Below are 14,719 nucleotides of genomic sequence, written 5' to 3'. Positions count from 1 at the left end.
AAAAAAAAAAAAGAAAGCCTAAGGGACAAATTCACTCATCTAAATAGTAAGTAAGAGTTAGTCTGTCTTCCTCTTCTAATGAATAGCTCAATTTTTAAAATTCTCTTTATTTATTTTCATCTCTGAGGAAATACATATTCTTTATGCTAAAACCAGTAATTGAACCCATGTTTTTAAACCAACCCTTGTATCCCTTCCAGGTCTCAACTCCATTATGTGCTTCAGTTTACTTCTACTCTACCCAGAAACACACTATAAAGCCCAATATTGAAAGAGAAAACCCAGGCCACCTGCTGGGTGGCATCCTACATTTTCTTTTCCCTGCCATACATTCTCAGAAGTTGGTAATCTTGGGGCGCCTGGGTGGCTTAGTCGGTTAAGCGTCCGACTTTTGCTTAGGTCATGATCTCGCGGTTCGTGGGTTCGGGCCCCGCGTCGGGCTCTGTGCTGCCTGCCAGCTCAGAGCCTGGAGCCTGTTTCAGTCTGTGACTCCCTCTCTCTCTGACCCTCTCCTGCTCACGCTCTCTCTCTCTCCTAGAAATAAATAATAAATAAATAAATAAATAAATAAATAAAAAGAAGTTGGTAATCTTCCATCAACTCTACAACTTACTATCACTTGCAAGTTACTAAAATTTCATTCTGAAAGGTTACCAATTATTTCCTTACTGACAAAGCCAAATGCCTTGTCTAAGGTCTCACGTTCATTTCTTTGTAAAACAGATCCACTGCCAACCTCCTGTGTTTTAAAATACTTTCCTTATTTTCCCTTGACTTTTAAGATATGGACCATCCTTGGCTTGCCATGTGACTTATCTCTTTGCTCTCCTGATTTACCTCATCCAATGACACAATTTTTCCTCACTAAGCAACCGAACTCCGAGCTTCAAGAAGGGTCCTGCTCTCTGACCAGTCTCCTTATATCGTATATATATCCCAGAAATCAGCTCTCAGGTAAATTTTCCTAACACAGCCACAGTTGTACATTTATCTTCACCAAAATCCTCATTATCATCTATTCTTACCCTCATCCACCCAATAAAAACAAAACTCCTCTACACCAGAGCTTTGTCCTCCCACCTACCCACACTTCTACCCCACTATCCTAAGATACACAGCCAAATTTTGCCATTTCTTTCTCCTCAAAGTTCCTAATTTTTTAACTTCTAGGCTTTTGCTTATTTTGCACCCTCTTCTAGGAAGCCATACCCAAAATCTTACCAAAAGATTAAGGCCCATTAAATATCACATTTTATTTTAAATTTTGGCTAATCCTCATTAAAGATATGTTGCATTTTTGAGGATTTTCAACACAGTTCCTAATGTGTTTCTGGCTGGTACTGTTATCATCTACACACCTACCTGAAACAAATACATGTAAGGGTGTCCAGCACAGGGCTTTGCTGAGTCAACATTTTCCTGACAGTCAGTTATTCTAAGTTAAATCGTACAGTGTGCAGAACCATGTCTTACTGATTATATTAGAATAGAATAGTATCAGTAGTTAGAGCAACTGTAATGCTATAACTACTGATAATATCAAGCACGCATGAGTATTCAGTAAACCAAGTTGTTTTAAACCAAGGAGAACAATGAAACCAGCACTGGTAAAGAATCACTAAGTAGCTGGATATAACAATCACAGATCAAATCTTTTGTAAAAGGCAGTTTTTTTCCAAAAAGTTCACATGCTAAAAGTTTTTTATCAGCCTTATTAGAGACACAGAGCCTGCAACAGAATCAGTGTTCTAACATCACTCAATCCACCACCCCCATCTAGTGGAGATCAGCAGCTATTACCTAATGGGATAAAGGCTGAGAAACAACCAGTTCAATGGAAGAAACAATGCCTTCAATGAAGGCAAGGTAAGGTTTCTCACTTTATAAAAGCCAACAATCACAGAGCTGACATTCTGACTGTAACAAATAGGTATCACACTGATGATGAAAAGATCTAAAAGTAACAACAAGACTGTAAAGTCTTAGAAGAGGAAACAGGTTGTAAAACTTCAGGGCTCTGGATGAGGCAATGGTTTCTGAGATTTGATACCAAACACACAAGCAACCAAGCAACCAAACAAACCTAACTTAGCCCCTGTAATTGTTTTCAATATCTGTAAGATCCATAGCAATGTCCTCCTTCCATTTTTCACTTTATTTGTTCTTCTGTTCTTGCTTACTTGGAGCACAATTCCAATAGCCTCACTGATCTTTTCTGAGAGCCATTTCTGACACTGCTGAGTGCCTTGCTCTGGTTTATTTTCCACATCATAAAATCTTGTCTCTGATTCTTTCTTTCTTTATATTTAATTTGCTGTTATTTTTTCCAATCTCATAAAAAAGATGTGTGCACCACTGATTTTGTCTTTCTTTCCTAACATACCATTTAAAAAAACTTTTTTTGTTTTATTTATTTCTGAGAGAGAGAGAGACAGCATGAGCAGGGGAGGGTCAGAAAGAGAGGGAGATACAGAATCTGAAGCAGGCTCCAGGCTCTGAGCCGCCACCCCAACATACCGTTTTAAAAATGTTTATTTAGGGGGGCGGGGCGCCTGGGTGGCTCAGTCGGTCAAGCGTCTGACTTCAGCTCAGGTCATGATCTCACAGCTCATGGGTTCAAACCCTGCATCGGATTTTGTGCTGACAGCTCAGAGCCTAGAGTCTCCTTCCAATTATGTCTCTCTCTCTCTCTGGCCTTCTCCTACTCGTGACCTCTCACTCTCAAAAATAAATAAAACATTTAAAAAAAAATTTTTTTTAAATGTTTTATTTATTTCTAGGAAAGAGAGAGAGAGAGACAGCGCGAGCAGGGGAGGGTCAGAGAGAGACGGAGTCACAGACTGAAACAGGCTCCAGGCTCTGAGATGGCAGTTTTTTAAAAATTTTTTTTAAAATTTTTTTAAAAATGTTTATTTAGGGACACCTGGGTTGCTCCATCAGTTGAGTGTCCAACTCAGCTCAGGTCATGATCTCACAGTCCGTGAGTTCGAGCCCCACATCAGGCTCTGTGCTGACAGTACAGAGGCTGGAGCCTGCTTCCGATTCTGTGTCTCCCTCTCTCTCTAAAAATAAATAAACCTTTTAAAAAAACATTTTTCTAAATGTTTATTTACTAGGGCACCTGGGTGGCTCAGTTGGTTGAGTCTCCAACTTTGGCTCAGGTCATGACCTCACAGTTTGAGTTCGACCCCCACACCAGGCTCACTGCTGTCACCGCAGAACCCACTTCAGATCCTCCGTCTCCCTCTCTGCCCCTCCCTTGCTTGCACTAGCCCAAAAATAAAAAAAAAATTTTTTTAATGTTTATTTAGGGACATCTGAGTGGCTCAGTCACTTAAGTGTCCAACTTTGGCTCAAGTCATGGTCTCACAGTTGGTGGGTTCGAGCCCCACATCGGACTCTGTGCTGAATGCCTGCTCAGAGCCTGGAGCCTGCTTCAGATTCTGTGTCTCCTCTCTCTGACCCTCCTTGCTCACACTCTGTCTCACTCTATTTCTCAAAAAATAAATAAATGTAAGTATATATATATATAACATGTAAAATATATATATATATATAACATGTAAAAAATATATATATATATATATGTATGTATAAAATGCTTATTTTGAGAGAGACAGAGACAGTGCAAGAGCATGAGATGTGGAGGGACAGAGAGAGAGAATCCCAAGCAGGCTCCACGCTATCAATGCAAAGCCTGATGCAGGGCCCAATTCCACAAACCATGAGATTATATATAACCTGAGCCAAAATCAAGTGTTGGATGCTTAAGGGACCCTGGGTGGCTCAGTCAGTTAAGCATCCAACTTCAGCTCAGGTCATGATCTCACTGCTCATGGGTGCAAGCCCCATGACAGGCTCTGTACTAACAGCTCAGAACCTGCAGCCTGGTTCAGATTCTGTGTCTCCCTCTCTCTCTGCCCCTCCCTGGCTTGTGCTCTTTTCTCTCTCTCAAAAATAAACATTTATAAAATAATAATAATTAACTTAAAAAAAAAAGTTCAATGCTTAAAAGACTGAGCCACTCTCCTAACATACACATTTAAAGATATTTATTTCTCTCATGACACAGCTTCAACTGCATCCAACAGAATATTCTTGTACATTATTATTATTTTCATAATCATTCAGTTCCAAAGATTTTCTACTTCCACTGTAATTTCTTCTTTGACCCATGGATTACTTGGCAATGTTTATTTTTTTTTAATGTTTATTTATCTTTGAGAGAGAGAGAGCCTGACGCAGGGCTCAAGCCCACAAACTGTGAGATCATGACCTGAGCTGAAGTCAGAAGCTTAACCGACTGAGCTACCCAGGTGCCCCCCACCCCGCTTTTTATAATTGCAATATATTTAATTTTCAAACATGTATAGGGATTGTCTAATAAGCTTTTTGTTACTGACTTCTAGCATAATTGCACTGGTCAAGAAAAAGTACACAGCATGGGACAATTAGCAACTCAAATCTGACATAATTTGGCTTCTTATATAGATGTCCTACAGGGATATGTTATGTTAACCAGAAGACGATCCCTGTAAGAGATCAATTTCTCAACTTAAATTAATTTGGTTAATTATCTAAGTTTTATCTAGTTCTAATCTATATAACTCTGGCCACTGACAAAATCAACTTGCAGAATAGCAGAAGTGAAAGTTCAGAATCTGAACCATCTTACATTAACCGAACTAAAATACAGTGGGTCCTGTTCAGTCACCAAGCCTTCTTCCCCGGAGATGTTCTTTCATTTTGCAAGATCTCTTACTTTTCAGAACACAAACAACAAAGCAAACATTAACAAAGTTAATATATAAGGTATGCCTAAACTGAACACCCAGATAATATAACCAACAAAGAAAGAAATAAAAGTCCAATGATAAGTAAGTTGAACAAGAAAGAATTAGTTTTCTTAGCCCCATTCAGAAAAAGAATAGAAAACTACATTTAAATAATCTGTGCAAGTTACTTAATACTTGAAAGTTTCTTTTACAAAACACAGGTTACAGCCTTTAAATAAATCTCTGATAAAATTTAAAATCTAGTGAAGGAGGAGTTCACAACCAACAATGAACTTACCATCCTCTTGTGAGGAAGGATATGGATAAATGTGGTGGGAAGCCTTTGACTTCTCATCAGTAAATGTCCCCTGGAAAGCAAACGAATAAACAACATAAAAGTAAAGCACATGGGAAACAAATTATGCAACGCCAGATGCAAACTGCCTGAGAATTGCCAAGGCATTACTTTATGTTTTAAGACTATAATAATTTTACTATTTTTAGTCCGAGAAAAGGATAATTATTAACAAGAACATATAAAAACACATAAATTATGTATAGACACAGCTTATATTGTATAGAAAAATCATGTAAGTGCCTCCTGGCTAATTCTCTACATCTCTCTCTCTAGGTAACCTTATCAGGAATATGAGTACTTCCAATTCTAAAAGTTACTCCAAAGTCATCACAAATCCTAAGTTTTTCTTGTGCTTCAGCGTCTTCTGTGAAATACAGTGGTAATAATACCTATTTTACAAGATTTTGTTGTAATTTAGCAATGAGCAAAGATTGGTAACAAGTACACTGTAAGTACTCAAACAACAGAGTTACTATAGCATTTTGAATGTCAGAACAAAAGATTAATCAACAGTATTCAATAATATCCTTAGCTTAAGGTCTCTTCTGTAAGATTCTATGAAGCCAGGAAGATCTTTACAACCTTATAGAGGTTATCCCTAGAGAACAATTACTAAGCCAGATTTCTGAAAAACGGCAACTAAATGTTCAGTATCAACCATAGGAAAATATGTAAGTTTCTTCCGGGATGACCTGTAGCAAGAAGAATAGCTAATTACAGCTCGAAGGCAATAGCCAACAGGCTAACTTGTTCCACTTTTGCCTTCTAACATTCCATATGTAATTAAACTACACTTGGGGCACCTGGGCAGCTCAGTCGGTTAAGCGTCAGACTTCAGCTTAGGTCATGATCTCACAGCTTATGATTTCACAGCTCATGAGTTTGAGCCCTACATCGGGCTCTCTGCTGTCAGAAGAGTCTGCTTCGGATCCTCTGACCCCCCTCACTCTGCTCCTCCCCTGCTCACTTGTGCACATGCTCTCTCTCAAAAATAAGTAATAAAAATTTTAAATAAACTACACTTGACGGCCACTCCAATGAACAGTCAAGAAGAGAAAAGAAGATTAAGTGACTTGTTCCAAGTCCTAATGTTAGTGAGAAGAGCAAATGGACTTTGAGACTGCCTGATCTGATAGCATAATACTAGTATCTTTCTCTATGGTAGGGATACTATATGTAAGGACTGTATTAAATCTCCAAATGTAAGCAGTATTAGAAATCCTTGCTTTAGGGGAGCCTGGGTGGCTCAGTTGGTTAACCATCTGACTTTAGCTCAGGTCATGATCTCATAGCTCGTGAATTTAAGCCCCACGTCGGGCTCTGTGCTGACAGCTCAGAACCTGGAGCCTCCTTTGGATTCTGTGTCTACCTCTCTCTCTGCTCCTCCCTTACTCATGGTCTGTCGGTCTGTCTCTCTCTCTCTCTCAAATATTAATAAACATTAGGGGCACCTGGGTGGCTCAGTCAGTTAAGCGTCTGACTTCGGCTCTGGTCATGATCTCGCGGTTTGTGGGTTCGAGCCCCACTTCAGGCTCTGTAGGCAGACAGCCAGCCAGAGCCTAGAGCCTGTTTCAGATTCTGTGTCTCCCTCTCTCTGACCCTCCCCTACTCATGCTGTCTCTCTCTCTCTCAGAAATAAAACATTTTTAAAAAATTAATAAACATTAAAAAAACTGGAATAGACAATATAAATCAAGAGCCTTAAAATGTTTTAAAAAAAGAAAAAAAAGGAAATCCTTGCTTTAAGAACTCAGAATATATTTTACTAACTACTGAAACATAATTCAACTGACAATCTTTCTTACAGCAGAAAGAAGAAAGATTTCAGGAGGCTTCTCAACTAATCCTAAGGATTAGTTAACACTTGTCACTCAAATAATGCTGTTTTGGAAACAGCATCTGGGTGTCCTCAGGTAGTTTACCATGTTACAGGTTTGCTTACAGTTAAGCCACATGTAGTAGTCACAAACCTACATGCAGTAAATACCCTAGGTCTCAGCCTAACATGAGGTTCAAGGAGGGAGAGAAAGATGTCCGAAGACAGCAGTGGTACATGTGAATCAGAACAAAAAAGCTTATGCAGAAAACAGAATTTTCCAGTTCGCATTATAAATACAACACACATCAAAGGGTCAGGGAATGAGGGAAGACAGGTTTACTTGAAACAGTATTTGACATCCTCCTACCAACAAATGTGTCATCAACTCCCACTGTGTTTGTGAAACAGACCACACGATCTCTTTATTTATTTATTTTTTTTTTTTTTTTTAATTTTTTATTTATTTTTAGGAGAGAGAGACAGCGTGAGCAGGGGAGGGCCAGAGAGAGAGGGAGTCACAGGCTGAAACAGGGTCCAGGCTCTGAGCTGGCAGTCAGCACAGAGCCCGACGCGGGGCTCGAACCCACGAACCGCGAGATCATGACCCAAGCGAAAGTCGGACGCCTAACCGACTAAGCCACCCAGGCGCCCCACGATCTCTTTAAATTACATAAGCACGGGGGCACCTGGGTGGCTTAGTCGGTTAAGCGTCCCACTTTCGCTTGGGTCATGATCTCGCGGTTCGTGGGTTCGAGCCCCGCGTCGGGCTCTGTGCTGACTGCCAGCTCAGAGCCTGGACCCTGTTTCAGAGTCTGTGTCTCCCTCTCTCTCTGACCCTCCCCTGCTCACGCTGTCTCTCTCTCTCTCCTGGAAATAATAAAAATATTTAAAAAAATAAATTACATAAGCACGTTTTGCAATAAGACTATCATAACTCCATACCAATGACTATTAAATGCTAGTCTTGGATATACATGTGCATCAAATCACCACATGGTACACCGTAAACTTCCACAATGTTATGTGTCAACTGTATTTCAATAAATAGGAAAATGCTAGAGAGAAATGCTGGAGAGAAAAAAACTTGGAACTGTAAGAACCAAAGAGAGATAACTCATTTAAAGCAAACATACAGAAACTAAAAGACATTATGATTGAGATTTATAAGGTTGCTACTACACACTTTTCTGAAGTGATCATGTCTATTACCTGATGTCGTTTGATGATATCTTTCAATTTGTTAGCCAACTTCAGATCAATGTCTGGAATGAGGTAGATGCTGGGTCTGGTCAGACAATTGCTCTGAGGAAGAAAAAAGAGATTTTGAAATTCTTTTCATTTTGAAATGATGTCACATTACTCATGAATTACCCTAACGGCAAAAGTTGACATTCAAAACCATAGTGCTTAAAATAGAAGATGTTTTTTAGTATAGACTGCAGAAGTCTCATCTCAATATAAAAGCTAAGTGTTTAGCAGGCCACTTAAGGCCATCCCCAGAGCCGTTCTCTGCAGCTAAGTACACCCAGACCAAAAATGTTGGGAATCATTACCTAAACAAATTCATATTTTTCATTAAAGTTTTCATTTCATACTGCCATACTGACACTCCTATAGCTAATCTTACCTGAACTGACCTTAATAGTCCATATCTAATGTAGTGTTTCTACCTACACCTTTTATTGGTGTGGGTGGGGGTGGGGCTTGGGGGAATGCCATTTTGGCTCATTCTGTAAGTTACTTAAAAAATAAAGGCTGTGAACTATAGCTCTTTTTCCCATTTCTAACCTTACAAATAGCACTGATTAAAATGTGCATATTTTGGGCGCCTGGGTGGCTCAGTCGGTTAAGCGTCCGACTTCGACTCAGGTCATGATCTCACGGTTCATGGGTTCGAGCCCCGTATCGGGCTCTGTGCTGACAGCTAGCTCAGAGCCTGGAACCTGTTTCAGATTGTGTGTCTCCCTCTCTCTGACCCTCTCCTGCTCACGCTGTCTCTCTCTCTCTCTCAGAAATAAATAAAACATTTAAAAATTTTTTTAATAAATAAAATGTGCATATTTTAATTTTTTAAAAATGCATATTTTAACTCCTCAAATCACCAAAAACAATATACCAACAAAAAAACAGTTATTTCTCTAACAGTCCATGAGACAAGTTTCAGGCATCAAGTTTATGATAATACCTAGTGAATTCTTGCCAGCTGCTTCTCCCCAGGAAGGCTAATTCAGCTCAGTGATCATTAAAAACTATCAATCAATAAAAATATTAGGAAAGAAAAGAAGAAAATTAAGTGTTCTCTTGTCCATGTTATATCTAATTGGGAAAATAAGATCTATATTAACGGCACAACCATGAAACAAATCCAAAGAAACGGACTGTATAAATGAGTGACCAGTAGACAGAGAGAGTGTATTAAATATGAGAGATTCAAATAATGGATTAGAAGAAATAAAGGAAATACCACAGATTCTTTTATGAGAAGTTAGGATCAATATTCTATACATGACAAGTTTTAGTCATATTTTATAGCTAATCCCCAAAACCTCATAAAAACAATAGAATAATTTCAGAAATTTTTTCTTCCTTTGCTCTTTTGGCAATCCAATAAAGCTAATCACAGAACTGAGAATATATTAAGGGGAAAAAAGTCTTAATAATTTAACTTTCTAAGTTACCTGCACCAATGTTTTTTCAATATTCATAAACATTTCAACGTTACGATCCATTCGAGATGGATTCTGTAGATCAAACCTACGCCTAAAAGAGAAGAAAATCATTAATTTGTTTTCTAACTTAAACAAAAGTGAAAACTTAGTTTTAGCACTCAACAAAAATGAATTTCCAAAGATTTAGAAATTAAAATAGCACTCTACAAAACATACGAGGGTATTTTCTCAGTCATGTAAGAAAGCAATGTTAACATCTTCATAAAACATTAAATGTTATAACATTAAGATTCACTCTAGTCAAGGGGCGCCTTGGTGACTCAGTCGGTTAAGCATCCGACGTCAGCTCAGGTCATGATCTCACGGTTCGTGGGTTCGAGCCCCGCGTCGGGCTCTGTGCTTACAGCTAGCTCAGAGCCTGGAGCCTACTTTCGATTCTGTATCTCCCTCTCTCTATGTCCCTCCCCTGCTCAAGCTGTGTCTCTCTCTCTCAGAAGTAAATAAAACATTAAAAAATTAAAAAAAAAAAAAAGATTCACTCTAGTCAAAATGAAGTACTAATTCCATGAAGTATCCCATTTTCCTTAAATCTAAAATATTTTACAATATATAGAAAAGGAGCCCTCAGGTCTAAAAGCAGTGAACTACTATACCATTCTTTGAGTATAAGGAAAGTTTATCTACTGTTTATGTGCTTAAAAGTCATTTGTTCAAATTCAACAGTGTTTGTGCTCTCTTTGAGCATACTATTGCCCTAAACATGGTAAAATTCTTTTTTTTTTTTTTTTAGTTTATTTATTTTTGAGACAGAGAGAGACAGAGCATGAGTGGAAGAGGGGCAGAGAGAGAGGGAGACACAGAATCCGAAACAGGCTCCAGGCTCTGAGCTGTCAGCACAGAGGGGCTCGAACCCGTGAACCGTGAGATCGTGATCTTAGCTGAAGTCAGGCGTTTAACCAACTGATCCACTCAGGCGCCCCAAATGTGGAAAAATTCATCTATTTACCTTTTCTCGATGTCTTTTTATGTAAGTACACAAGCATAATATTCTGCTGCTGTCTGCTTATTCTCAGTCACTTCCAGATGATTAAATCTTTACAAATCTTAGTGCTTCTTTCTCACTATTTTTTATTCAACACTTTAATTTTGCTCAGTGATCAAGAGTGTGGGCTGTGGAGTCAAAGTGCTTTGGGTTCTAATCCTGATCCCATTTTTATTTATGTAGTCTGGAGTGATTTACTAATCCAGGATCAATTTCTTCATGAATAACAATGGCCCATTAAGGTTTTGGTGAAGGTTAAATGAGGTATATATGTTAAGGGCTTGAGACAGTGTTTACGCTTAGTCTGTAAGTGATTAATCAATGTTAACTATGCTTATAACATTCTTAAAGCATCACTATCATGTGCTAGTTAGGAATAATAATAAGTTGTCTGCATCTAGAGCTCATGCTCTAACTCTCAGGTCACCCTCTTTAATCCTGGAGATGCTTCCCACACTTCCAACCATTTTTCCACACTCTACAGCTTTTCCTGGACATCACTACCTACTCCATAGGCCTGATCCTATCACCTCCAGGGTCTATCACAAGCCACTTTCCCTACAAAGTTATGCCTGTTTACTGTCATGTTCCTAATACATCCTGTGCACACTTCTGTTACAGCCCCACAAAAGAATCATCTTGTTCGTAAGACATCTCATTAGATGCCTTCAGAACAAAGACTAGGTTTTTTGAAAGCTGTCCTAGGTAGCCTTAGTGGTTCACAGAATATGTGGCTTTATAAAGCAAACCACTCAGGAAATTTTACTATACTGAGATCTAATATTTATTATGACTTTTTGATTAGTGTGCCAGGACAAGAGTGATGTGTTTTCTGAAGAATTCCATTTGGAAATTAAGCAAAGTGTCCACTAAAGCATAGAAATAGATAATTCAGAATAGAAATAGTTGCAGCTTCAAAAATGGCATTTACATGTAAGAGGGACCGTTGTCCCAAGTAATTATATCTTGATTTAACCTTGGTACACAGAACTTTTCCTTAAACTCCATTTTTGGGGTTGTTTAGTATTCTCCTTCCCTAACCTCTTCCAAGCAAGTTCTATTAACTGGCAAAACAACAGAATAACATGTGACTAACTAGGACAACCCTATTAGAGCAGACAGGCTTCCACCAGTTCTTTGAGCAAAATAAAAGGAGGGACATGTTGAATATCTTCCCTTTCTAAAGAAGGGGGATCACTCACAGGCTTATGATAACAAAAGAACTATGTCTAGAAATGTCTTACTTCAGAGTTGCTTACTTAAGACTTTACTCACTATTCATAGAAAAACTGCTTCCTTACTAAATTAACAAATTAGGTTGAAGGAAATTACCTCTCCTAGAAATCTGAGAAATAGTTTGAAAGTAGTCATTAAACAAATTAAAATAGGGTTGCCTGGATTTACCTGTAAATGAAGATGAAAAGTTAAATCAATCTGGTAATAGAGAAAGAATCAAGAATTTATTCTAGCTTTCTGATTACTGGTGAGTTAAATTCCTCAGTATTCCAGCTAATAAATTAAGAAGGAATGAGAAAATAAGTCTCCTACAAAGAATCACTAAAAAACAATAAGGACCTATATCTATACATCATAATATCGACCTTTTAAAAAACTTTTTAATGTTTTTTCTTAGAGAGAGAGAGAGGATGAGAATGAGAATGAGTCGGGGAGGGGCAGAGAAAGAGGGAGACACCGAATCTGAGGCAGACTCCAGGCTCTCAGCTGTCAGCACAGAGCCCGACGCAGGGCTCAAACTCATGAACCACAAGATCATGACCGGAGCCGAAGTCTGACGTTTACTGGACTGAGCCACCCAGGTACTCCTACAATATCTCCTTTCTATTTTTTTCAAACTATGAACACTATCATTTGGTAACACTGTAATGATAGCATGATTCTAGGCACTGAACATAAACTTCTGTTTATTAGAAGCAGAAACAAGACATTATATGTCTCCAGAGGGAGGGACACCACAATGTCTATGAAGTACTGTTGCCAAAAAAAAAAAAAAAAAATCAGACTAAGCTTCTAAATCTACCATTTTACTAGAAATTTAGAAAGACTATGTTAAATAATAAACTAGGGACATATCAGCAAAATCTAGAACACAGAATATTCTATAAGAAAACTTGTCTCTGTAAAAGAAAAAAAAAACTTGGAAGGATAAGAGGGGTAAGAGCAAACGGAATACTATTAATTTTCCTAAAGAGACTTAGTCATATCAACCAAATGCCATATATGACTCTTGTTTGAATACTGATTTGAATAAATATAAAACCATCCATGAAATAATCAGGGAAACTTGAACACTAAGAGGGTATTTAATAACACTGAAAAAAAATTTTTTTTAAGTTTATTTTATTATTTTGATAGACAGAGCCAGCAGGGGAGGAGCAGAGAGAGAGGAAGAGAATTCCAAGCAGGCTCCATCCATACTGTCAGCATGAAGCCCAATGCAGTGCTTGATTTCACAAACCGCACAAACCGCTTGACTTCACAAATCAGATCATCATGACCTGAGCCAAAACAAAAAGTCGGATGCTTAACTGAGCCACCCAGATGCCCTTATAACACTGAAAAATTATTGATAATTTTCTTAGTTGATAATAGTACTATTATTATGCTTTCTTTAAAAACCCTATGCTTTTTAGGGGCTCCTGGGTGGCTTAGTCGGTTAAGCATCCGGCTTTCACTTAGGTCATGATCTCGCAGTTCGTGGGTTCGGGCCCCGCGTCGGGCTCTGTGCTGACGGCCAGCTCAGAGCCTGGAGCCTCTTTCAGTCTGTGACTCCCTCTCTCTCTGACCCTCTCCTGCTCACGCTGTCTCTCTCTCTCTCTCTCCTAGAAATAAATAAAACATTAAAAAAAAAAAAACAACCCTATGCTTTTTAAAGGCACCTGGCTGGCTCAGTTGGTAAAGTATGTGACTCTTCATCTTGGGGGTTGTTAGTTCAAGTCCCATGGTGGGCATAGAGATTCCTAATATTTATAGATGAAATTATATAAAGGACATGAAAGTAAATGACAAATCATTGTATTATTCTCTCTGCTTTTACATACAGTTTCTATTTTCCACAATAATAAACTAAAATGGTTTGCCAGACAATGTTTTAATAACACAACAGATGAAAGCTTTCCTGATTCAGCAGTATGCTATGTAAGCAAAGGAAGTATCTGGGGCACTTGGGTGGCTTAGTCAGTTAAGCATCCGACTCGATTCTGGCTCAGGTCATGATCTCATGGTTGGAAGATCATGGAACCCCATGTCGAGCTCCATGCTGAGTGTGGAGCTTATTTAGGGTTTTCTCTCTCTCTCTCTGTGGCCCTCCCCAGCTCTTGCTGGCTCGCTCATTTTCTCTAACAAATAAATAAATAAATATTTAAAAATTTTTTTAATTAAAAAAAAAGGTGAAATGAAGTCAACTAACCTTTAGTTGAAATTACCAAGAATATTTAAATTTTTAAAAAAAGTTTGTTTATTTTTGAGAGACAGAGCATGAGCGGGGGCGGGGCAGAGAAAGAGGGAGACACAGAATCTGAAGACAGGCTCCAGGCTCTGAGCTGGCTGTCAGCATAAAGCCTGACGCGGGGCTCAAACCCACAAACCATGAGATCATGACCTGAGCTGAAGTTGGACCCTTAACCAACTGAGCCACCCAGGCACCTCAACCAAGAATACTTAAATAAGCTTTACTTTTTACAATATAGAAATCTATATGCTCAAACTTACCCACAAGAGAAATGCAAATTAAAAAAACTATAATTATAAACCCTATCTGGGCTTGTTTGTTTTTTAATTAAACAGGTTCCACGCTCAACGTAGGGACTGAACCCTTGACTGTTGTGTTAAGTTTTTAAAAAGCAAGACAAAAATACACCAAGAGTCACATGGTCTACTGACTGAGCATCCAGGCGGCCCCCCCCCAATAAATATAAAGCCTTTTTGAGTCATAATGCAGCCGTATAGAAAAGGCAACAAATGAACATATTTCTCTCTAGCTTTTAAAGCCTTTGGTCATTTAAAAAAATAAAAAACAATAAATAAATAAATAAAACC

General features: G+C 38.5%; 1 protein-coding gene across 1 annotated transcript in view; it reads right to left on the bottom strand.

The window, feature by feature from the left end:
- SMARCC1 (SWI/SNF related, matrix associated, actin dependent regulator of chromatin subfamily c member 1) overlaps positions 1–14,719 on the bottom strand; it is a 183,385-nt gene that overhangs the window by 137,182 nt on the left and 31,484 nt on the right. The window contains exons 4-6 of the mRNA XM_039228159.1: positions 9,631–9,712; positions 8,162–8,254; positions 5,074–5,143 (exon numbers count right to left, since the gene is read on the bottom strand). Coding sequence (XP_039084090.1) covers positions 5,074–5,143; positions 8,162–8,254; positions 9,631–9,712 — 245 coding nt within the window. The remainder of the gene's footprint in view (positions 1–5,073; positions 5,144–8,161; positions 8,255–9,630; positions 9,713–14,719) is intronic.

Source organism: Hyaena hyaena, unplaced genomic scaffold, assembly GCF_003009895.1.
Source record: "Hyaena hyaena isolate Hyena2069 unplaced genomic scaffold, ASM300989v1 scaffold_30, whole genome shotgun sequence".
In the NCBI taxonomy this organism is placed as follows: domain Eukaryota; kingdom Metazoa; phylum Chordata; class Mammalia; order Carnivora; family Hyaenidae; genus Hyaena; species Hyaena hyaena.
This window is presented reverse-complemented; position numbering and strand designations above follow the sequence as displayed.